At 47.1% G+C, this 22,240-nt stretch overlaps 1 protein-coding gene across 1 annotated transcript in view; it reads left to right on the top strand.

Annotated features, from left to right (window-relative positions):
- Positions 1-2,165: 2,165 nt before the first annotated feature.
- Positions 2,166-22,240, top strand: part of ATF6 (activating transcription factor 6) — a 71,053-nt gene continuing 50,978 nt past the window's right edge. The window contains exons 1-9 of the mRNA XM_026043768.1: positions 2,166-2,235; positions 2,542-2,624; positions 3,190-3,277; positions 3,618-3,712; positions 4,184-4,310; positions 4,575-4,778; positions 7,658-7,872; positions 14,619-14,804; positions 15,156-15,247. Coding sequence (XP_025899553.1) covers positions 2,166-2,235; positions 2,542-2,624; positions 3,190-3,277; positions 3,618-3,712; positions 4,184-4,310; positions 4,575-4,778; positions 7,658-7,872; positions 14,619-14,804; positions 15,156-15,247 — 1,160 coding nt within the window. The remainder of the gene's footprint in view (positions 2,236-2,541; positions 2,625-3,189; positions 3,278-3,617; positions 3,713-4,183; positions 4,311-4,574; positions 4,779-7,657; positions 7,873-14,618; positions 14,805-15,155; positions 15,248-22,240) is intronic.

The following is a 22,240-nucleotide window of genomic DNA, read 5'->3' as shown; positions in this document are numbered from 1 at the left end:
TGCTCCTGCTTCACAAGTGTCTCTTTCTCCTTGCAGCCATCAAATGCCCAACACTGGTGGCTCCTGCCATGGGCCACGCAGCCTGTTCCCACCCCCACGGCAACTTCTCCTTCGGCTCCACGTGCTCCTTCTCCTGCCAAACCGGCTTTGTGCTGACGGGGACAGCGAGCAGYGAGTGCACGGACASGGGGGAATGGAGCGSGGAAGCCCCGAAATGTGAAGGTAGAAGCTCATCTAATGCATGCCTGGATTTGGCAGCCTTGTGAAGACATGTCCTGTCTGTAGTGCCCTGGTTGTCTCCTGTGTCCTGCAGAAGTGTTTTTCTTGAGAAAAAGCAGCGTGAATTGTAATGTTCATTCTGGAGAGGGTGGCAGTGGGAAGGAGCTGTGCAATGGGGCAGTCATGTCCCAGTGCTTTCCTTGGCACTTCTAACATGGGTGTTTACAGTGGGCACCTCCTACTTTGCCATGCTGACCCTGTGAAATCTCCTCTCCTCCAGCCCTGCTATAGAGTTTTTTCCATTGCTCTAGTCCGTCCTGCTGCAGCCAGCACGGTGCCTGCAGCTCCCAGCTTTCCCCAGGACCCCCTTCTCCTTCGCACCGCCAACCTGCGGCTGCCCACGCATCCTTCCCCCGTCCTCCTCCCGCTCATCCCGCCCTGTGCTCCGTCCYGCAGCCGTCAGCTGCCCGGCGCTGGCCGCTCCCGGCGGCGGCCGCCTGAGCTGCTCCCACGCGCACGGCAACTTCTCCTACAACTCCACGTGCTCCTTCTCGTGCGCGGCGAGCCTGGTGCGCCGGGGCCGTCTGCGCAGCTACCGCGGCCGCCCTTTGGGCTCCACGGAGCCTTTTCGGTGGTTTCATTTCCCCCCRCGCGTGTCTCTTGCAGAGGACGGCGCCTCGTTGCTGAGGCGGGCGCTGGTGTACGGCGGCGGCGCGGCGCTGGCGGCCGCGGGCATGGCGCTCTCCGGCTCGCTCATCGCGCTGCTCGTCAAGCGGCTCAGCGACAGAGGTAGCGGCGGCTGCGCGGGGCGCGGGGCAGGCCCGGGGACGCGCTGGGGGCTCAAGGGCAGCTCGTCCCGCGTGTGCCGCCGCGGGTCGGCCGGGCTGGGAGGCTGAACCTTAGCCGAGGGGCGGCCGGTGSCTCGTCCAGCGCGGTCCGATGTGTCGGTTCGACGTGTCTGCTCTTCACGCCCTCTAACAAACCCCGTTTTGTTTTGTGTCTGAACCACCCGTGGGCCTTCCACGCCGCCCCACAGACGAGAAGAAGAAGCTCCTGAGCCCCACCAGGTGAGCGCCGGGCCGTCCCCGTGCCCGCGTCGCCCTGCCCTCTCCCGCAGCACGTGCGGCAGCGCCTCCGCGGCGCCCTCGCCCTTTCCTGCGGCCTTTCCCACCTCTTCTCATCCCACCTTCCACCCCTGCTCTTCATCCAGTGACCTGGGATCCCCCGGCCTCTTCACCAACGCTGCCTACGACTCCAACCTGTGAGCTGAGCCCAGACGCCCCGTGCTCCWGCGCACCGGCACCGCTCCCGGCTGCTTCACCTCCATGTCGCTCATGGAATATCCGGAATATCCGCCCCGACCGCAACACGGGGCAGCCCGGCCCAGCCTCCCACCCACAGCCCTGGGCCCTGGCTCGTGGCGCCCGTTTCCTGACGCGCTCCTGCAGCCGCCATGGCCCCCCAGGGACCTCCCCACGGGTTCTTCAAGCAGGACCCCCTGGAATGTCACTCCCAAAGCTGGATCCCCTGGACTCGGGCACAGGGGYGGGGATCGGCGGCGTGGGGCACGGGGTGCTGCCCGTGACCTTCATTCCCTCTGCCCCTTCCCTTCAACACGTGGAAGATGTGAACACCCCCCCCGCGGTGTGGCTGGCTCTGCTCTGTGTGTCGCGCGTGGGGGTTCGTGTCCCGCGCGCGGGGCCCTCAGCACGGACCCTCCCCCCCCCCGCCGCGCGCGGGGCCGCCCTCCCCACCCGGCGGGGGCCGGGAAAGGCCCCGCCCCACCAGGCTGCGTGGCCACGCCCCCTGCGCGGCTGGGCCGCCCAAAAGCCGCCCCGCCCCGCGCTCCGCTTCCGGCGCGCCGTGTCCGCCGGCGGCCGCCGTAGGCGGGGCGGGGCGTGGCGCTGGCGGAAGGCGACGTGTGTTTGGGCAGGAAGGCGGAAGCGATGGCGGTGGCTGGGGCCGAGTGGGACCCCGCGGCGCTGCTGCCGCCCCCGGGCGGCGGCCTCGACTGGGGTGAGGGCCGGGAATGGGGCCGGGAACGAGACCGGGAGCGGGAACGAGACCGGGAGCGGGCCCAGGAGGAAGGGGCCGGGACGGGACCAGGCCCGGGAGTGGGGCCGGGGGGCAGGGGCCGGGCCCGGGAGGAAGGGGCCGGTGCCGGGGGGAGGGATCCGGGCCCGGGCGCGGGGCCGGGGGGAAGGGGCCGGGCCCGGGAGCGGGGCCGGTGCCGGCGGGAAGGGGCCGGTGCCGGGCGCGGGGCCGGTGCCGGGGGGAAGGGGCCGGTGCCGGTGCCGGTGCCGAGCCGCTGTGTGCCCGCAGAGGCGGTGCTGGGCGAGGAGCTGGGCGAGCTGCTGGGCGCCGGCGGGCCGGGGCGCGACGCGGCGGAGCCGGCCGAGCCCGAGGTGAGCGGCGGGGCCCGGGGGGTGCCCGGCTCGCCCCTGCCCGGCGCCGGGGCGGCTCCCCCGCCGGGACGGTTGTGTCGCGCGGGGGGGCACAGCCGGCAGGGGCGTCCCGGGGGGCTGGGGGGGCCGGTGGCAGCAACGTCCCCRGGGAGGGGGCCCTTTGGCACCGCTCTTAGCCGCAGTGCTAGTATTACACCATACAGTATAGTATTGCACTGTTGTACACCATATCTRTAACACCATCTATGTTATTATGCAATATTTAGTGGTTCTATAGTATAATGCTGTGCTGCGACCCTGCTGCTGTAGCCCCTGATGCTCTTCAACCAAAGTGCCCCCCGCCCAGGGCTGAGCTCYGAGCATTAACAGAAGCCCTGCCCGTGGTGGTGGCTGCATGCCAGTGAAACGTTGCCCCTCCTGGGGCTCCCGTCCCTGTGTGCTGGGGGACGACACGAGGGAGACGCATGTGCTGTGCGGGGCTGAAAGGAGGTGAATGTCATGGCTCGTGGTTTCAGTGTTGATCACCTTTTTGTGTTGTTTCTTTGTTGCTAACCTCTCATTTCAGGAGAATGATCAGTACAACTTGCATTTTGATTTGGATTTGATGGCYTGGGACTCGGACTTTTGGAATATCACAAACCATGCCTATTCAGGTAATCTAGCTGCCCTATTTTGCAKGTCTGACTTTTCTCCTCCTTTCTCCCCACCCAGAACTTTCTGTTATAGCTTTGAGGACAGTGATAATTTATGTGTAACTACTGGATGAGCTGCAAGATKTATGTGCACTAGCAGATTGTGCTGTTTTTTGTAGGATGGGTACAACTAATGAAGGCTGTTCTATAAGCCAAGCTATCTATTATTTTTAATCTTGCTGTGTTTTCTGCTGTGACCTGTTTCAGGAATGAATTTGTGATGCAGAGGTGTGTAGTTTTTGGTCATCTCCCACTGCTAGAAACACATACAGTGAMACCTCTGCATGCCCCTGTCTTGCAGATGAGAGTGTGAAGACAGAGCCCTTATCACCAGCTGCTTCGACCTGTTCRGTCCCTTCTCCATCGTCTGTGGACTCTTCAGTGCAGAACGTGCCTGTATGCAGAATCCTCCCCGTAACACAGAGAGCAGCAGTTGTGCAGAGCCAGTTGTGACCAACAAAACACCCCACTGCTTTCCCTCTTTGATCAGCCACGTAGCACAAGAGGCAACAGCTTTATTTTGACCTGTGCCAAACCACCTTCCCTTCAGGGGTATTTTCCTTCCTCTCCAGCTGTGACCCATTCTAAAAAGACAGTCTGCTGGATCTGTTTCCTCAGCTAAAAGTGTGTGTCTGGCTGCAAACAACGTGCGTTCTAGTGGCTTCCGAGTCCAGCAGCTGTTGCCTTCTGGCCCAGCCTGGCAATAAGTCAAAGTGCTTTTTCAGTGGTAMTGCTGATCAGACTAAAACAGCATCATGCTGCCTTTAGCCTGTTCCCGTAGCAGCAGCATGGCTGTGATGAGGGGGAATTGCCATTAGCTGCTCTGCTCTGGTTTTGAAGCACTTCTCTTGTGCTTTCTGTTCGCAGGACGATGTGGACTTCAGCTGTAGCTCGCAGATGTCTCCCCTCTCCCTTTACAGCAAGAGCTCYGGAAGCCCCTTGTCCCCGGAGGGAGACGGAGGGAAGAAGCCTGCAAGCCTCCCATCTCGCTCTGGTGCAGGCAATCACATCACTTMAATTCTGCAGCTAGTGTGCTTGTTTTCTTGCATGGACAGGGCTTTAACTAACAGATACTAAAAAAATCCTATGATTTCTGACTTGGGGAAAAGTCGGTATCCTATTGGGGCATGTTATGTTTATTGTTACAAATACTGTAGGTGGGTAAAGAAACATAGCAGGAGCTATGCTGTTACTGCTTGATTTTTTTTTTACTTTGTATCTTTTGGTTGAACTGAGCTCTCCTTTCCTTTCCTAGCAGGTAATTCTGGGAGGACCCTAAAGAGATGCGCTCAGACAACAACCAGGCCTTCAATACAACCCAAACCTCTCTTGCCTGCTGTACCTGAGGGTCAGGCTAATGTTGGTACCCCAACTAAAACCATCATTATTCAGACTCTTCCAACCCTTGTGCAACTACCGAAGCACCARCCAGTTGTTAACATCCAGCCAGCCCCTCCTAAAGGTAGGTGGAAAATCCTATGTCTGTGTGGACGTGTTACTGCRCTGGAGTTCACTTTAGCTGGTGAAACAGGAGGGGCTGGGAGCAGAGAGGGATGTTCCCTGCTTTGCTGCAGTGGCTTCGTGCTAAAAAGAAGCTTGTTCCCRCATGGAAGCTGTGGTCACAGGATACTGGTGGGGAGCTAAGTTTGTACTCTTGCCTTTCATCTTCCTGACCAGATGTTACAAATTCTGCTAACAGTTGCAAGGTTGATGTTTACAGTCCAGGCAGGTGTTGGAGTGATTGCTCRCAGGCGTAAGTTGCTGTTAAGAGGCAGCAAATGATTTCCTGTGCATTGGTAATTTTTCTTTCCTCTCTTAAGCTGTTATTTTGTAACAGTCTGCCAAAGTAGCCTTCCCTTTTCAATCCTGAGCAACATTTTACTTTTGCCAAAGCCGTAGCSAAGTTTTCTGCTTTGGTGAAATTGTCAGGTGCAGTTGCTTGTTTTCACCAGCTGATGGCTGCAGATTGTTGCAGTTGATTCTAGAGGCAGTGAGGAGTGGAAGGAAAAGGAGAGAAATACTTAAGTGCCGGTATATAGGAATTATTTTAGCTGTGAAAAACTTGCCTTCATTATTAATTGCTCTTCTCTCGAGAGTTAAGCCAAAGCTGGAGAGGCTACAGTTGTTGTGACAGGCTTAGGATGGTTAGGCTGCTTAAAACATAGCTCAGCACAGTTACAGTGACCAGATGCTTACTCCATATGATGTTTCARCTGATAGAACAGCATCTGGAAAAGGGAGTATTGGGGAATATAGATATTTCTGGATGTGATTATAACATTAGGAAGATCAGTTTGTTCCTTTGCCTGTAGAAATGTTAGGAAAGTAACTTCCTCTTCTCTAGGAATGCTATTTCCTAGGAAGTATTCTGGAGAAAGTGTTTATGCTGTGTATTTAGCTTAACTGCTAGTGTGTTTAAAAGATCTGTAGTGATACTGCCAAAACAAAAAAAAAAAAAAAAAAGCAAGGATTTTTTTTTTCCCCATTAGTCAAAAGTCCTTTGGACGTAGCGGGTTGGAGCTTCCTGTTTGAATTGTGCCATTTCTCTCAAAATACTCTCAAGGAGCATGAAGAATTGCATTTTAACAGTCCCTTTCATAAAAGATTAGAAGAGGAARGCATCATCTTATAGTATTTTATGCCTTTTGCATTGTTAAAAATATTCTGAAAACACCTCAAATTCATTTTTTCAGATTCTTAAATAGAGCAGTGGGTTTTCTTTTTGCTTGTTTATCTTACCCTATAGTGTTTTCAAKCCCCTTTATGCCAGGAAGAGACCTAGTCTTACTCCTTATACATAGAAATCTTGGAGCTAGGTACATGACTGCTCTTTACCTTCAAACGGTTGGGTAAGTGCTGTAATGTGTAGTTAGGAATTTTGATTGGAGTGCTCAGTTAGAACACACTGTTTCTAAAAGCCAGCCAGGTCATCCTGTTACAAAGAATTAAATTGGATGTTCCTATGTCTTCATGCAACAAAGTGCTATGATGAGGTTTGCATCTGCTTGAGTAGAATGAATTTTTGGACTGAAATTGTTTGGCTATAACATTAATCCCCTTTCAAAGTTGTTTTGGAATTATCTGCTGCTTTCTTTTATTTCAGATCTGTTAGGTTGTACATCAAGTTTCCTAGGCAAGACAACAGTTTTTCCAAAAACTGGTCTTAATTTAATGTGAATAGAGGATGTGTAGTGGAGGTTTTGCAAATGTAACTCACAATGTTTCTTTCAAGTTCTGAGGCCTCATTTTGCCCTTGCTTGGGATATTGTTTCTGAATTGGTTTCTACATGAAATTTTTCATTGAATATGACAATAAAGTAGGGATGGATACGAGGGAGAAGGCTTGAGATGGAAAAGATTATAAATGCTGGTTAATAGTCAGCACTTTTTGCTGAATCAAACTTGCAAGTGTATGTAACTATGAAAGGGAGAAGCAGAAGCTTAGATGTCCTCTTTGTCTTTTTCCCAGTCAGACTTTCACTGCTAGCTTGGATTGAAGGAAGTCCACAAGTGTCCACAAGAAGACTATTTTGGGGGTATTCTGACYGTTGTCTTTACCCTGAGCAATTTACCTTTGCAGAGCCACAAACTGTGCTCTCACGCACTCATAGGCACCTTAATGCTCTGCACATCTCTTCAAACCTCGTTCTTTTGTGGGCTSAGGAATGGGCCTAGATTCTTTGTTTGTGAGGGAGCCCCTCATTCAACTTTTGTACTTTCACCCAGGGATTACCATGATGTGAGGGGACTCTGAAGCAAGTAGTGAGGCGTTGGCAGTACTGGCTGTCTTTGTACAGTAGCCAGGTGCTTGTTGCCCCGTCTCCTACCAGACATAAATGGTTTCCATTAGCTTGGGATAATGTAGATCTAGAGTCTTGCAAGTGAAGGCACTTTTCATACAGCCACTGTTTGTTCCTAACAGTGAATGAAAATAATACTAAAACAAATCAAACTTGGACATCAGTGATAGACTTTACAACACGTTTCCCAAATGTGGATAGGTATTGCACACTGCTTCATTTACCCTTTTGTTTTCCCTTTGCTGGGATGAGATTTACATTATATGTGTACATATATATATACATATATATATATATATATATATATATATATAGGTTTCTGAGTATTCAAAGCTAACATTGGCCAAGTTGTCTGAAGAAGTTCCTCGGGCTGCCCCAGGTATTGCAAACACGTTCTCTCTTCAAGCCAAGGCTGGAGAGGAGGTGAGGCCGCCGCCGCCTCCTTCCTCTGCCACCCTACAAACGCTGCGCCACAAACGAATCAAAACGAACCCTTTTAGTGCCATCCACAGCCACCGTTGTGTTTGTCCTTGTGTTGCAGGTCAGTCGGTGGTGCTCCCGCCGCCCGTGGTGCTGCAGCTGCAGGCGTCGGCGGTGCTCCCGGCCGCGCAGCCGCTGCTCGCCGTGGGCAGCGCGCAGCTCCCCAGCCCGGCGGTGACGGCGCCGCCGCCGGCCGCGGGACACGGCTCGGCCAGCGGCAAGATGACAGTGGCCAAGCCCTTGCTGCAAGGCAGCGCCCCGGCGGCGGGGCTGGATGTAAGTCCTGGCTCTGGGTTGGTGGCAAATAATCATAATAGTCACAGTTTGGGGTTACCGGTGTCCGCGGATGCACGCCCGTTGTCTTGGGAGCACCAGGTCCCTTTGGAGCCACAGGGGGAAAGTGCTGCAGTTGGGCTCATCTAATAAGATTTCTAACAGTGCATTTGTGTTCAGTAGAACAGGGAAAAAAAACCAAACCCTTTTGTTAGGTGATGACATGCAAARCCTGGGGAGAAGGAGGCTGGCCTGCCTGGGAGGGTAGCCTGGCTGTGCAAGCATCGTGGCAGGAAGCAGTGCTGATGTATAGTGTAAAGAAATGGCAAAAACACACAAAATATAAGAGTCTGAAGGCAACTGTAAATGACAGTTCTTTAGCAGGATGCAAAGCCTTTAGATTACATCTTCAGCTGGTACAAATCAGTATTGGCCTGTTCAAGGTAGGGGAGCTGTGTTCACTCTGAACTCYGTGTTAATTCAGAATTAATGCAGATCAGGGAGAGGGTGTTGAATCACTCTTACAGGTGGGTGACTTTCCAGTATGTTCATTATTTGTTGGTAATTTTGACTTGGTGGCTTTCTACCCTTTCCTTCGTGATATCGCACTTTGCAGAAGTATTTCCATTGCCGCCTGCCAGTCCCTGCTATCAGGAACTGCTCTGGCATGCAGAAACACACGCTGTTCTCAGCTTTCATCATGCAGTGCCGACTGTTTCTTGAAGTCTTTTACATTCTTCCTCTTTAGTGATGGTAACTGTTTTAACTTCGAAACCTCAGCTAGTATGTGAAAAACTGTAAGACTCTTGATCCAAACTTGCAGGAAAACCTGAGTTCCATCTTTACTTCTGATGCAGGCTTTTTTTATGTGGATTTAAGTGAACCTTTGAACATTCTTGTTGGTAAACCTGTTTGCATTTGGGGGTGAAATGATGCTCGTGTTTTAACAGACTGATTGACTTTGTGTGCTGGGTCTAACAGTACTGGATTTGGCTAACTGTGCAGAGTAAAGTATTTTCAAGTTGCACCATGGGCTTAGTTTAAGATTACAAGAATATTTTTCAGGCGCTATGAGCAAATCTGCATTGGTGCTGCAAGATAGGAACAATATCTTCCTGTAACTGGGAGAAAATGGTAGAAAGCTCCACTGCATCTTGGTTTAGCTGGTATCTTTGCTGTAACCTTTCAGGTGCCTTTTTGTACCTGCTGCTCAGAGTCCTTGTCTGTACCTCAGTGATCCTCTGTAATGCCTCCTTACTCAGCAGAGGACAGGCGTAAACTTGAACTTGACCAAAGCCATTGCTTCATGTAACAAAGTGCTGAGCTGGATCTTTTCATCATCCAGTTTGCACCGTGCTCCACCTGTATGCCATTCTGTTCTGCCTGGTGGGCATGGTTTCTGAGGATGAGAGAATTGTTGATCTTGCTTGATGTTAGATTTTCCTCACTAATTTTGCTTTTGTAGGSGCTCCCTTTTTAATGCAAAATTATTTGCAAATAATTCTGCAGCCACATTTCAGTGGGAACCTAGTCTTGAAGCTGCAAGTCCGCCAGGTGAAGACAAATTGAGAGGACTGCATTTTAAATGGTAACAGCCATTTAAATGATATGTCAGCAGTTATTAGATATGTAGCTCCCTCTAATGAGAACTCCCTCTAAAAGAGCCCTACCAATGACCAAACATAAGATTTCATAAAACTAGACAGGAAGAACCCCTTTATTCTCACTATACTATTATCTTTGGCAGACAGTCAGATGTGTAGCTGGGGTAATGAATTAGTTTGATTTAATTGATGTTGTTGTGGATATTTCTGCCAGAAGCAAACTTGCATATTTTCCCARAACACAGGTTTAAGACATGGCTTCAAGCTGAGTGCTGCACATCTTCTGTTTATTGCAAAAAGAAAGAACAGTTACACCTGCTCCCTGGTGCAGGATGTGAAATAGCGCTTTGAAAAGAACAAATATTTTAGAACAGTGCCAGCATTAATGGGGTTAAAACATCATCTTCTAACTGCAGTAGACACCAGATGTGATACGGAGAACTGCACAAATGTAGCTCTCATATGAGCCCCCTGACACATGTTTTTATTTGCTAATCTAAGCAGATATTGCAGGATAAGAGGAAACTCTGCAGGGCTTCCTCTTGGGCAGCGTGAGCACCGAGCAGAGCAACCAGCCCAGGAGCTGCATGAGCCAACGTAGCTGTAGTCAGCAGTACCTGTGAAGGCTGCTGAAGTGGGTAATTTACATGTGTTTTATATGACCTTTTGCTCATATCTCTACTCTATTAAAAAAAAAAAAATTCAGAATCATGGAAAGGCCTTCAGGATCATTGAGTCCAACCCTAAGCCCTTCAACCCCATACTTGTTAAATTTAATTCTGTCTCCCAGTTCTGCTGCCTCTCCGTCAAGATTATACAAAATCAATAGAACCCAATACGTACATTAAATTAAATCCTATTCTGTACTGTGCACTGGGGATGTTTCATTTGAAACAAGCTCCTCTGTCAAGCTGTGGTGAGTTAGAGATAAGAAAATCAGATTTTTCCATATGAACAGGGAAAACAGCTTTTGCATTTATACCTTTAAGATGCATTGTGAAAGGCAGCAGTTTTCATAATCTAATGGAAGGAGCCAGCCAATATAAAGCTGAAACAGTTTGGACTTTCAGCTGAGTTTTCCAGTGTAAGTATTGCAGCTTCTGTGATTTTGAACATTAAACTCTCTTTTGCCCAGCAAGTTGCATTTGAGTCATTTTAGCTGCCTTGTCTGGCCATGTAGCCTATGTTTGAATGGAAGTTAGTTTGCTGAAAGCTAAACTTTATGTGGAGGGCTGGTGTGAGGTAGCAGTGTTTATTCGTGAAGTGCGTGCTTTTTTGTAAAGCTCTTTGAAGATAATAAGGTTATCTGAACCTAATTTGTGCTGTTTAAAGCAAGGTTTTGCAATGAGCTTTTCCCCTTTCCAGTATTTCCGTCTGTTTTGGTGCAGTGGTGTAATTTTTGAAGCTAAGAAGCAGGAGTTGCATCACCAATTGATGTTTGATTTCTTTTAAATGCCAGCGTTGTATGTTTTCACTTTTGTGGTCTGTGTCTGCTGAGTGCCAGAAGTTAGTGTCTCGAATGGCAAATTGATACAGTACAGTSTACAAAGGAGCCCAAAAAAGAAGTTAGCAGAGATGTTTACTACCTTTCATCTGTTTGCCAGTTGTGCAAGGCAGTGTTGTTCAAACTGTCAGACATTATAAATTGCTTCCTGCTCTTTTTCTGATTATGGAACTGCTCAGTAAGTGACATGCTTATCTTGATGTCCAACTAGCTATGTAATACTTGGTGCTTTATTGCTTCCATGTTTCAGCTTTATTCTGCAGTTTCACCCACACAACTCTTTCCTCTCCTTGCATCAAATGTAGGAGCAGACTTGTAGTACTGGCTTATTGTTTCCCTTGAAAAACCAGGCAAGCTCTGGAGTGTTAATTGAGTTTGTTATTAATCTGTTGTAGGGATTGTCAACTAAAAAGAATCACAAAACGTTGATTTCATTAAATAGGTTTCATAAATGCTTTCAGAAGGGTAGCTGGCACTGTCTGAGACAGTGATAGGTGTAGCCTTAAGATTTCCAGGCAAACACCACTCTTGTGCTTTAACCTGCATTTCTCAAGTGAGTGGGAGTTCCAGACRTTTACACAGGGCTATCAAAGCTGTCCAGTAGTGAATACTCTTAGGTCCTGAAAATGGGAATGGATGGGAYCATATGTGTCTCTTTTATTTGACTTCAGAATGCAAAGACTCTTTTAAAAAAAAAAATGGGGGAGTGTAACAGAACTGGTCTGGAATATCGCACAGCTTGCGGAAGCTTCTGTGTGAGCTGCTGCCTGCTTGTTCCAGCTCTGCACAGCCATAGTGATTCTGGACTCCTTGGCCAGCCTGAATCACTTTTTATTTCTTTTTTTTTTCCCCCTCCTTTTTCTCCCACCCCCAAGTTTTCATATGCCTACAAAAGTTTTCTAATTTTAGGTAGTGATTTWAAAAAAATACTACTCCACAAAGCATTTTAAAATCCCTTGAAACTCCCTTCATTTCCCCCTGGGGAGAACTTGGAATACAAACAACTTCATTTTCACAGGCTTTTGTTGATGGCAGCAGACGTGGACATATTATAAATGAGCTTTACAGAGAGCAATTAGATCAACATGGAGACCATCCAAAGTGTTAATGCACTGTAACGTGTTTCCTTAGTCTTTGTCACTAGGCTGCAGCRTGAAGACGAATGACTTCAAGCAGCTTCTGGCCAGGTTTTGCTGCAGATGCTGAAGCTGTGGAGCAGCAAATTGCCTCTGCAAGGGCATATGCTGGGAGAAGCTGGCGAGGGGTGATTGGAAAGCTATGGTTAAGTTTCCTCAGGCAGCCAAACCTCAGCTGGAGCAGCCTGGTTGAGGTTGTTAGTGCTACTGTTCTGTGCTGGGTTTGCTTTTCTTTATGCCAATACTTGCAAAATAGTTCTCAGATCTTTAGCTTTTAGCTGGATGCAGGGGAGTCCAGTGTATGCGTTGATAGCTGGTGGATTGACAGCTGGTGGAGTATTTCCAGGTTGGTATAAGAGAGAGCATTCAGTTGTCTTCAGCGTAGGTGTAATTAAGGCTCATCCTGTTGTGGCTCAATGTAATGGAAATTTTTTGTTTCTCTAAACCAAGAGCGCACTTGCTAATCTCTGCTGGAGAGGAAATGAGCAGAGAAGTCCTCKAGCCTGGGGTTTCCAGTAGCCTTGTGCAACTCTGCAGTTATTGATCGTTTTTGTCCGTGCCCGTCGCAAGATGCTTTCAATCTAGGTCATCCCACTCAGTGCAAACCACAAGATGACGGAGTGGTGAATGATGACAGTCTGTGTTACCGCTGGAGAGGGAAATCGGAGCCACGGCGGCTGCTGAGGGATGAGGGGAGCAGTTCCTTTGAAGTGCCCCTGTCTGGCCTTGCAGGCGGTTGGCAGGCGCTGCCTGCTCCCCTGGGGTCTGCCTGCTGCTTTAGCCTCGTCCAGGAGGAGCCCCGGCTGTGAGCTGGGCTTCTGCTGCAAGCCAAAGCACATCRAGTGGGATGCTCGGGAAGTTTGTGTCAACAGCACGCCCCTGGTCTGAATGGAAAGGCTGGTGGAGGTAAGGCCAGGATATTCATTTAAACCCCCATATAAAMGCTTGGTACGCTTAGAATGTGCAGCCTGGGCTCAGACAGTGTTCAAAATCTCCAAAGGTTTATAGCAGAACTGGAAAAAGGGCAGAGGCCAGGGAGTAATATGTGTGGAAATAGCTTCTGTATGGGRAGAGACAAAAGAAACGTGAGAGTTTTCAGCCTAGGAAACAGAGAACTGACTGTAGCCTGTGAAATGATATATGGCAGGGTGAAAAGGAATCCTCATCTGTCACCCCTGAGGTTTCAGAGGGTGCTGAAAGCAGTTTGGGAGCAGGCTTASGGCAAAGCGGAAGGATTTCTCACACCTCGCTGAGCTGCTGAGCACGCTGTGGAGCCTAAAGCAGAGACACGTTAAGAGCAGATGGGGAAGTCAGCAAGGAGGAGTTTATCAACTGAGCATAGAGGCTCGGGTAAGGATCTATCCATCAGAAAACTGCAGACTCCTGAGGCCAGGACTCGTAGAGGGCTCTGCTCAGTTTATCGTGCTGCTTGAGCGTGGCTCTTGGCTGCTGTGGCACAGACTGCAGCGCGTCCCTGTCCCCGCATGGGGACTTTGCTGCCAGGGCCTGGGGCAAGCAGTGCCRTTTGGAAAAACTAATGAGGAGGCTCCGTGAATAAAGCAGCTTACCCTCAGATRTCCTTTGATTAATATTCCCATGGCAGGGGGTAGAATTATGTTCCACGGTATTAGAATGAAACAGCAAAAAGAAAATGCTGAAACTAATAAAGCACTTTAAGTCATCAGTTCTTTTTTCCCYGATCTTATTCTCTTGTTAGAAGCACTGTGGTTTTGATATCCTGTGCACAGCTGCCTTCTAATTTGTCTTCATTGCTTCTATCTGAGCACTTCTTCAATATCATCTTGTGATGCCATCATTTTTGTTAATGGGACTATGCTTCAAAGGAGAGTTCCGATGCCTAAACCGTGATGGTTGAGGAAGGGATTAGCATCATTCYGTCTTCAGGACAGTAGGAAAAGCTTGTCTTTCAAAGCTGCTCAGAAATGTTCAATGAGTCTGTACATATATTTACTTGAGTTTTGTTCACTACATAAAATAAGTTGTAATTAATGTCCTTAGACTGATTTTGTTTATATAGTTCTTGGTATGCCATCTATGTTATTATATTTCCATTATTGTTAGTCTTCTCTTTATCATCATAAACTCTTTCTTAATCCTAATGCCACAGTGTAGGCCAGAGAAATTCATAATGAAGACTTGTAGACTTGTGCTTTATTTCTTTGTAATTCATAAAAATCAAGTTCCTGCTTGAGTAACTTCTGTGCCTCCTGCGCATGCAAGGCTGAGACTGCAAGAGAGAACAGATGTGGTGTGGGATTGGCCTTTTTTTCCTCCTTTTTTCCTTCATTTTCTTCTAGCTCTAACTCCAAGAGGAATAYGAACACAATAGCTACTTGCTTTGGTGATTAACAAGTCCTGTTTGAATTGATGTGAGGGAGAATAACCATGCAGGCTTTTCACAAACCAAAAGAGTAGAAAGAGGACATGAAAAAGAGGTAGTTTTAACTTAAACATTCCTAACAGGCTTCCCGGTTGTCCATGCAGGTCAACGTCTTGAGAAGGCAGCAGCGCATGATCAAAAACCGGGAGTCAGCCTGTCAGTCACGGAAGAAGAAGAAGGAATATATGTTGGGTCTGGAGGCCAGGCTGAAGGCAGCCTTGCTGGAGAATGAAAGACTCAAGAGAGAGAACGGCTCGCTGAAAAGGCAGCTGGATGAAGTGGTGTTAGAGGTAAGAGATTTAGGGGTAGAACGATCTGAATGCAAGGATGGAKTTGTTCAGGGAGGAGGCTCTTAACTGAGATCATAGAAATGTTTAGAAGAAACGTCTGAGGATTTCTAGTCCAGCCTGTTATTCGGAGCAATATTTTTTGTAAACTCTAGGTCAGATCAGTTGTTGTAGACTCAAAATAAAGAATTTAAACAACAACAAAAAGATTTTAAGTACTCTTGAATATATTCCTACATAATTAGACAGGTATAAATCTAGAAAGCAAGTATTTGGTTTATTTAGTTTCTGAAATACTCCTGCRTGCTTGTGCCCTTGATTTTACTGCATGTCTTCTCTGTTCTTGCTGTCTAGAACCAGAAGCTCAAAGTCTCATCTCCAAAGAGAAGAACTCTGTGTGTGATGGTGATTCTGGCTTTCATAATGCTGAATTACGGTCCACTCAGGTAAGCAGTCTGGGAGCTCCTCTTTGCTGCTCCCCTATACACTTGCTACTCAGCTGCAATCCAGAGCAAGTTTGCTGCCCTACCATTTTTGTGCTTTAATAGAGACTACGGTGGTGTTTAAAGCCTTAAACTCAAAACTTAGCTTTTTTTCCTTCCTCTCCTCTGTTGCAAAGAGGGACTTAGAGTCATCATAATGATGCCTCCTTTGTAGTCCCTCTGGCAAGGAGAGATGGCTTTTATACTTTCCATCTATCTTGGCCTAGCATCTTGCCGACTACCATAGTATTCAGCAGTTTCTCTGCATTTACATCTGAAGGGATAAAACACCTATGTCTAGAATCCCTTTAGTATAAGAAAAAAAGGTAGAAAAAAACTTTGAGAACACATTGGCGTGTTTATACCTGTATTAATCTGAGTAGCTCCATGTTTAAGCTCTTTCTAGCATTCAGTGCAGAMGACTTCACTGTTTGTTCCAGTGTTTTGGGATCCTCACCATTAGACTCATCTATCCTCAGTCTTCCTCGTTAGAACTAAGCCCTCAATCACTTGTTTTASAATCTGCTGAAGAAGGGTTTTCTTCTTTTTTTTTTTTTCTCATCCCTTCAACAACTTTATATAGCCTTGAAAGCAGTTGCGTGTTTTGTTCTTCATATCATTAAGGATCTTTGTTTGGTCCTGAGTGCTTTGATTTTTGTTTTAATTTTGTTTGTGTTTGCTTTTTGCATTTTTTTCCATAAACTTTGAAACCATGCGGATTAATTTCTGCTGTTACTTTGTGCATATCTGCCATCAGRCAAGAGTTAGACTTCTCACTATATGTCGATGACAACTCAAGACTTTATTTCTGGCTGTAATAAGGAGTTCCAAGACTTGGTTTAGAGTTCTTAGTAATATTAGTAATATTGCTAACACTGAAATTACTTTTGAAGTATTTGCACTTACTGTTTCTTTTGGACAGTAAAATACAGGCAATAATTTGACTTTGATATAAATCATATTAAAGTAGAAAGTTTCTAAGTGCATTTAGGGGTTATACTTGAATTTTTGATTATTAAGCAGAAAACTTGGCTTCCACGTAGTGAGTGATTGGTTTTTATATCTTACCCCATTTGTGAACATTACTACTCACTCGGGAGACACTCCTCCTACTTGGTGAGAACTGACAGCACCAGAGTATTTTGAAGGTGGAAGAAGCTTTAATAGCCTCTGTGTTAGCATGAGGCGCTGGAATGCCTGAAGTATCAGCTTTGTGACTCTTGGAAACAGGACAGAGGAGGAGAGGGGTGGCTTCTTCAAAGGGTGTCAGCTCCCCCACCCTTTGGACTGAGCACCGTGTTGACTTGATAGCAAGAGACTGCTGTCAGAACAGGCTGGAGGTCACTCTGTTTCTGCCTCTGTAGCAATAGATAACTGCAAACAACAGGGTTATTTTTTTAAAGAAAAGGATGAAAAGGATTTGTGTGTTTTTTTTTTCTTGCATTTGGTGTAATAGGTAAGCCTGAACTGTTGATGACCTGCATCAATTTTGGATGGAGACAACAGCAAGAAATGAAATTGATAATTAGGAAGGAATTACTTTCTGCTTTTTTTTTTTCTTTTTCCCCTTAGCAGTATGGATGTTTGCACCACAGTTAAAATACTAGGTGGTATCCAGGTGCTATGGATGTTCACGTATAGCACCCTCCAGAAGGCCCAGGACTTGGGCTATACAAACCATTGCTGAAGATTTCACTTCTCGTGCATTTTCTTCCTCTTATGGAGGTGTTAGTGGTTGGTGGCTCCACAAACACGAGTGACGATGGCACTTCTGCTGAGTCTTTAACAACAGAAACCTGCAGTATGTGGCTGTGGGTTTGTTTTTTCTTTCTCCTAATTTCTAGTTTGTGGGCAGTGATCAATTGGAGATAAATCCAGCTTTAAACTTTGTGACAGTGTTGCCGTTTCCTCTTTGTATGGAAGTATTTCATCCACACACCCCTGTAGATATTTGACAGATTCAGGCATGAGGAAAGCACYGAGCAGGGTTGGTAGGACTAGGAAATTCTGCTGTCCTTTCCCAGCATCTGTCTTGTCTGTCTCTGTAAATCTATATTCTTCCTTCATGAATGGGATGTGTTGCCCTAATGCTGGTTTATATGTAGTTACAGTTATTGGTCTTAAACCTTGTTTAGCCTGTATGTAGATGGCAAGATGCCTGTGATGTTTTATAGGGGATGCTGTGAGGCAAAACAGTTCTTCAATTTGAAGCTTATGGGAAGTAGTCCAAGATGTGGCAGCCCTTGGCAGGCAGATTCAGGAGATCAAATTATTCTGTTGGAAAAGAATCTTTCCTGCTGACAAATGTAGGAATAAGGGAGCAGGGCTAAAAGTCTGGTAGGAAAGGGGGCATAGAAGCCCCAGAGACCTGCTGGGAATGTTGGAGGGAGAGTCTGGTCTCGTGCACTTAATTGACAAAATGCTCYTTAGAACATCCTCAGCCTTGGATATGGCACCCTTATCTCTGCTCCAAGAATGTGAATTGAATGATTTAATACTTTCTGATCTTCAATGTGGTTTGTATAGAGTTAGTGATAACTCCCAGTTGACACACTGCACTATGGATTAAACTATTTTGAGTGTGTTGATAGAGGATATTTGTAGGAAAAAAAAAAAAGTGAGACTTTCAAATACTAGCAGCAGAAAAAGGAATTTAGCAGGAAGTCTGTTCGGGTAAGTTTCTCTTTTATGTATTTGCTTCATCCCAGATGAAAGTGCCCAGGAATTTCCCATCTGTGTGTCAATGAAATATTCTGTAATCTTAGCCAATTACTTAGCCTTGGACGCAACATCTATAAAATGCTCCTTTTATTATTATTATTACTCTTTGAGTGGTTGGTGAGGTGTGTAAAGGCTGAGGGCTCTGTTTTGCCTTTGCTCCCCTTCCAGCCCCACGCCTGCGTGCCCAGAGGGGCCTGGCACCCACAGCATTTGCACAACAGGGGATCAGTGGGATGGGTGGCACCCAAACGGAGGGCTGTGAGGGGTTCCCCTTGGCAGCTGCTTCCCCAGAACCCGCCGCCCTCTGGCACTTAGGAACATCCAAGGGGCCACACATTGTGATTCCCACTTGGAACAGGGAGGCTGGAGAGGTGGAGGCTCTCGCTGCTCCTGCGCTCCTTCTTCTGGGCTTGTTTGATTTCAGCACTTGTGTTAGGCCGTGCCTGGGTACTAAGCAGATCTGAGTGTGTGTTAAATGAGCATTAACAAAGCTGGGACTCAACCAAGCGCTAGTCCAGCCAGTCTCACTTTCTYGTTTTATTTCTTAAATGAAAGTCCTACATGTGATGGCAACATACTGGAAAACCAGCCAGCAAGCTGGTGACTCGGGACTAGCAAAGTCTAACCTGTGTTCTCTTTGTAGCAGGAACAAACAAAACCTGCAAAAACTAGGGGAAAAAATGGACATTTCTGAGTCTGTGCTTCGTGGGGCCATAGCAGCAAGTGAGTAAGCCAGACACTGGCACATGGACCTAGCGTCACTTCCTCGCCTAGGAGAGGCGTTCAAATAGATCCTCCCCTGGTTCCCAACCACCCCATCAGCCTGCCCGAGCTACGTGGTCTTCRTCTTCCAGCAGCAGTTTCAGAACATTTATAAAGATGTTGGCCAGGCAGAACATGTCTGAACTGCTATTTCAGATATTTAGTGGATAGAAAACAGAGGAAAACATCAGGTTGTAGGGGTAAAAGACAGATCTGCAAGGGGAGATGGGAACAGGTCGTTTAAAAAGGTGATTTTGATGGTTATTTATTTATTTTTGTTTTCTTCTCTTACACCTTGGCCGTCTCTGCGTGATTGGAAGCCCTTGGAAGCTGGAAAGCAGACTTTGTCATATAACAACAGAATTCTTGAGCTGTGTTTGTGGTAGGAGGTGATCGAAATGGTGATTGATGGAGCTGCTGTTTCTAAACCTCCAGTGCCCTATTGAGCTGCAGCAGCTGCACTAGAGTTGCTGGCCCTTGTTAGAGACTCCYGGGCAGCTCTTCTCCTGAATGTCCTAATAAGCTTTCCTCTGCTTTCCAGGATTTTCCTGGAAACTGGGTAACTTATTAAAAGTTTAGATCCACTGAACAGCGTTTTGGTAAAGACGTGAGCCTGTATAGCTGGGAAGAGTGATGTGTTTGTCCTGGTGTTGCTGCGTGTGCTGTATAAAACGACTGTGATTTGGACCCTTTTAATGCTGGGTTATGCTGGCTGGTGTCTTGCCCCTTTCTCCATGAGTTCAGGCTCTGCTGCGCAAGGGTAAGAACGTTTTGGATACTAAAGATTTCAAATGGGWTGATTTGAACTTAGGGTGCTGCTTGTGTTCATTACCTTGTTTGGATATTTGGGGTGCTTCTGAAGGGTGCTTACTGTGTCATGTTTATGAACCCCAAAAACAACTTTTCGACTGCCTTTTTTTTTAGTGTCGCTGGTCATGTATCTGAAAGGACCCTAGAAAAGGGGTGGTTATCAAGCTAAGGGTTATGGTCTGGTGTAGAAACAGTTACCCAGCTAACCTGAGGCTAGCAAGGCTGAGTTAGCTGTGTGTGGCACCTTGCTGAGGCCGTTTATCCTGCATCCTGGATTCAGCAGGGGCCTGGAGGATCTCCGGGACCTCCTAAGGTAGCCCTGAGGCTGAAGTCCGTGCTGGAGCACGTGCTGCTGTGACACAGCTCAGTGCCTTGCTGTGAGTGTGGAGCAGCCCAGCAGATGGTGGCCTCATCCACAACAAGGAGCAGGCAACTTCCCGGAGAGCAGCTGGCCTTGCGGCTGCCTTGTCTGGAACTGGTTAGGAAGAGGGCGAGACATCTCTGGTTGGTGCCACCCGGCATGGGCAGCTTCTTTATCCGTTTGGAAAGATCCCAGCTCRTGTTCAGGCATGGTTGTGTCCCCAGAAAACTTTTTCTTATGATGTCACTGTTGGCTTTGGTCTGTACATTAGTGTATGGCTTGAACGTCAGTATTCAGAGCTTGTAAGTGCAAAGGATTTGTTCAGCCAGTTACAAATGAAATGTAGTTCAGGCTCCGGGCAACACTTGCTTTCACATTTATCAAAGTGACATTCAAACCAAAGAAGTAAAAATACAGCTAAAATATCAGGTGCCATGGAATTCCTGGAGAACCATGACATGAGTGTTGCTTTTCTTTCCCTCCTGTAATCAAATTTATCTACATTTGTGAGCAAACATCTGCATCAAGTAGTTAGTGGTTCTTTCTCTTTCTCTTTTGGATCTGGTTTTGCATCTTAAACAGGCCCTTAGCTCAGCCAGCTTGGACAGAGTCTGTGGCTGCGTGAAAACCCTTTAATGYCTGGAATATCTGTAACATCCAAGCACGGCCTGGATAGCACCCCAGTTTGGAAGTGTGGCAGAACAGAATGGAGCAGTTCCAACCTCTCACTGCTCTTGTTTAACAAAGTCAGTTCTTAGCCTTGGACTTAACAGTATGGGGCAGGAGCTAAGTTCCTGCAAACAGTAGGRCTTGCTCAGGCCAGATGTGGCAAAGTGCTCTGTCTTGCAGCCTCTCCAAGTTACAAGCATTTTGTAACAACAGAATGAAAATCTTGTCCTTTCTTTTGCTGTCATATTAAAACAAGGTGTTTGAGGGATTGATATTTTAGCTGAAAATATGATTTTCCGGGAGCTTTTTTCCTTTAATTAGTATTTTTGTCTCATCAAMTAGGAAAATTCCCTTGGTATTGGGCTGTTATCACAGACCAAAGGAGCAAGGAAGGACTTTTTCCCCCCCCTCGCTTCTTTCTTTCTTTCTTTCTTCCCTCCAGCCACAGTTGGCCCTGAGAAGAATGCTTTTGATCATCTCCAAGATCCTGCAGGAATGAGTGGGATAGGGGAGGCAAGTGTAGCCCACGTAGCTTAAGGCAGCAGTTGCTGCTGGCTCTGCTTCAAAAGAAGCATTATGTGGACAAGTAACACTCCTGATAAAGAAAAAGCATTGCAATAAGTACTGAAAATAGTGTGGTCTTCTGCTTTTAAGTAGGTGCCTTTGTTCTCAAAAATGGTAGCAATGGTTTCTGCCTGTAAGGACTGCAGGACGGGGTCTGTTTGCCGCCTCGTTCAGCCTTTTTGCCTCCTCTTTCTTGCTCACTGCTGAGGAAATCTTTGAGGTTGAACCTTCCTGTGCTCGGTTCCTGCCAAAAGTGAGGTTTTAATTTTGCTGGAAAGCTTTAGGTGTTTTAAGCAGAGGAGAGTGAAAATAAACACTTTCTATTAAAATGATAGAATAATGTGAGGTTTTTGATTTGTTTTTTAAATAGCTGTACAGCTAAAGCAACCGAATTAGAAAACCTTGAGAGTAGCTGTGACATGCAGGGTCTTTATCCTCATTAAGTTGATGTCCTGCATGTGTGGAGAGTTTCTCTTGTTCAAAGTGTCATTTAGAACAGCRTGGTAGAAAATTAGGATAGGCTGAAATGCCAGATCCAAGAGGTTCACCAACACAGTGAATGGGGAATTTTCTTTGGGACAGGAGTTTCATGAATGAACTTCTGTGTATTCTCCAGCTCCCAGGGCTCCAARCTAGGTAGAGTTGGGGACTCTGCAAGTTAAGGATGCGAGGTCTGTTTTGTAGATGATGGATTTTCAGCAGGAGCACATGGTGCCCCTTTAGACATCAGGTTTAGCTTGGAGGTCTGGTACTGGCCTGATGCTTTCCTTAAKAGAGAAGATGACCTCATGAACTGGGGGGTGGTGGAGGCCCTGTAGCTGGATGGTGTGGTGTCAATGATGCAGGTTCTCCTGGTATGTTGTTTAATTTTTATCTCATTTTTGCTCATTTGTTTCTTCTTCCATGCAGCTCTGGCTTTGAGGAACAGAAGGAAACTAATAAACCGTTTGTCTTGACCCAGATAAAGCAACTTATTATCACTTGGACTTTTCATCTATATTTTTCTTCCCAATAGGTAGTGTTTTCTTAAAACAGATACCGCAGTGTCGCAGAATGGGACAGCTACAGTG

The sequence above is a fragment of the Nothoprocta perdicaria genome, unplaced genomic scaffold, assembly GCF_003342845.1.
Source record: "Nothoprocta perdicaria isolate Ctin4 unplaced genomic scaffold, notPer1 scaffold_34, whole genome shotgun sequence".
In the NCBI taxonomy this organism is placed as follows: domain Eukaryota; kingdom Metazoa; phylum Chordata; class Aves; order Tinamiformes; family Tinamidae; genus Nothoprocta; species Nothoprocta perdicaria.
The sequence above is the reverse complement of the archived record's forward strand: the minus strand, read 5'-3'. Positions and strand labels throughout refer to the sequence as shown.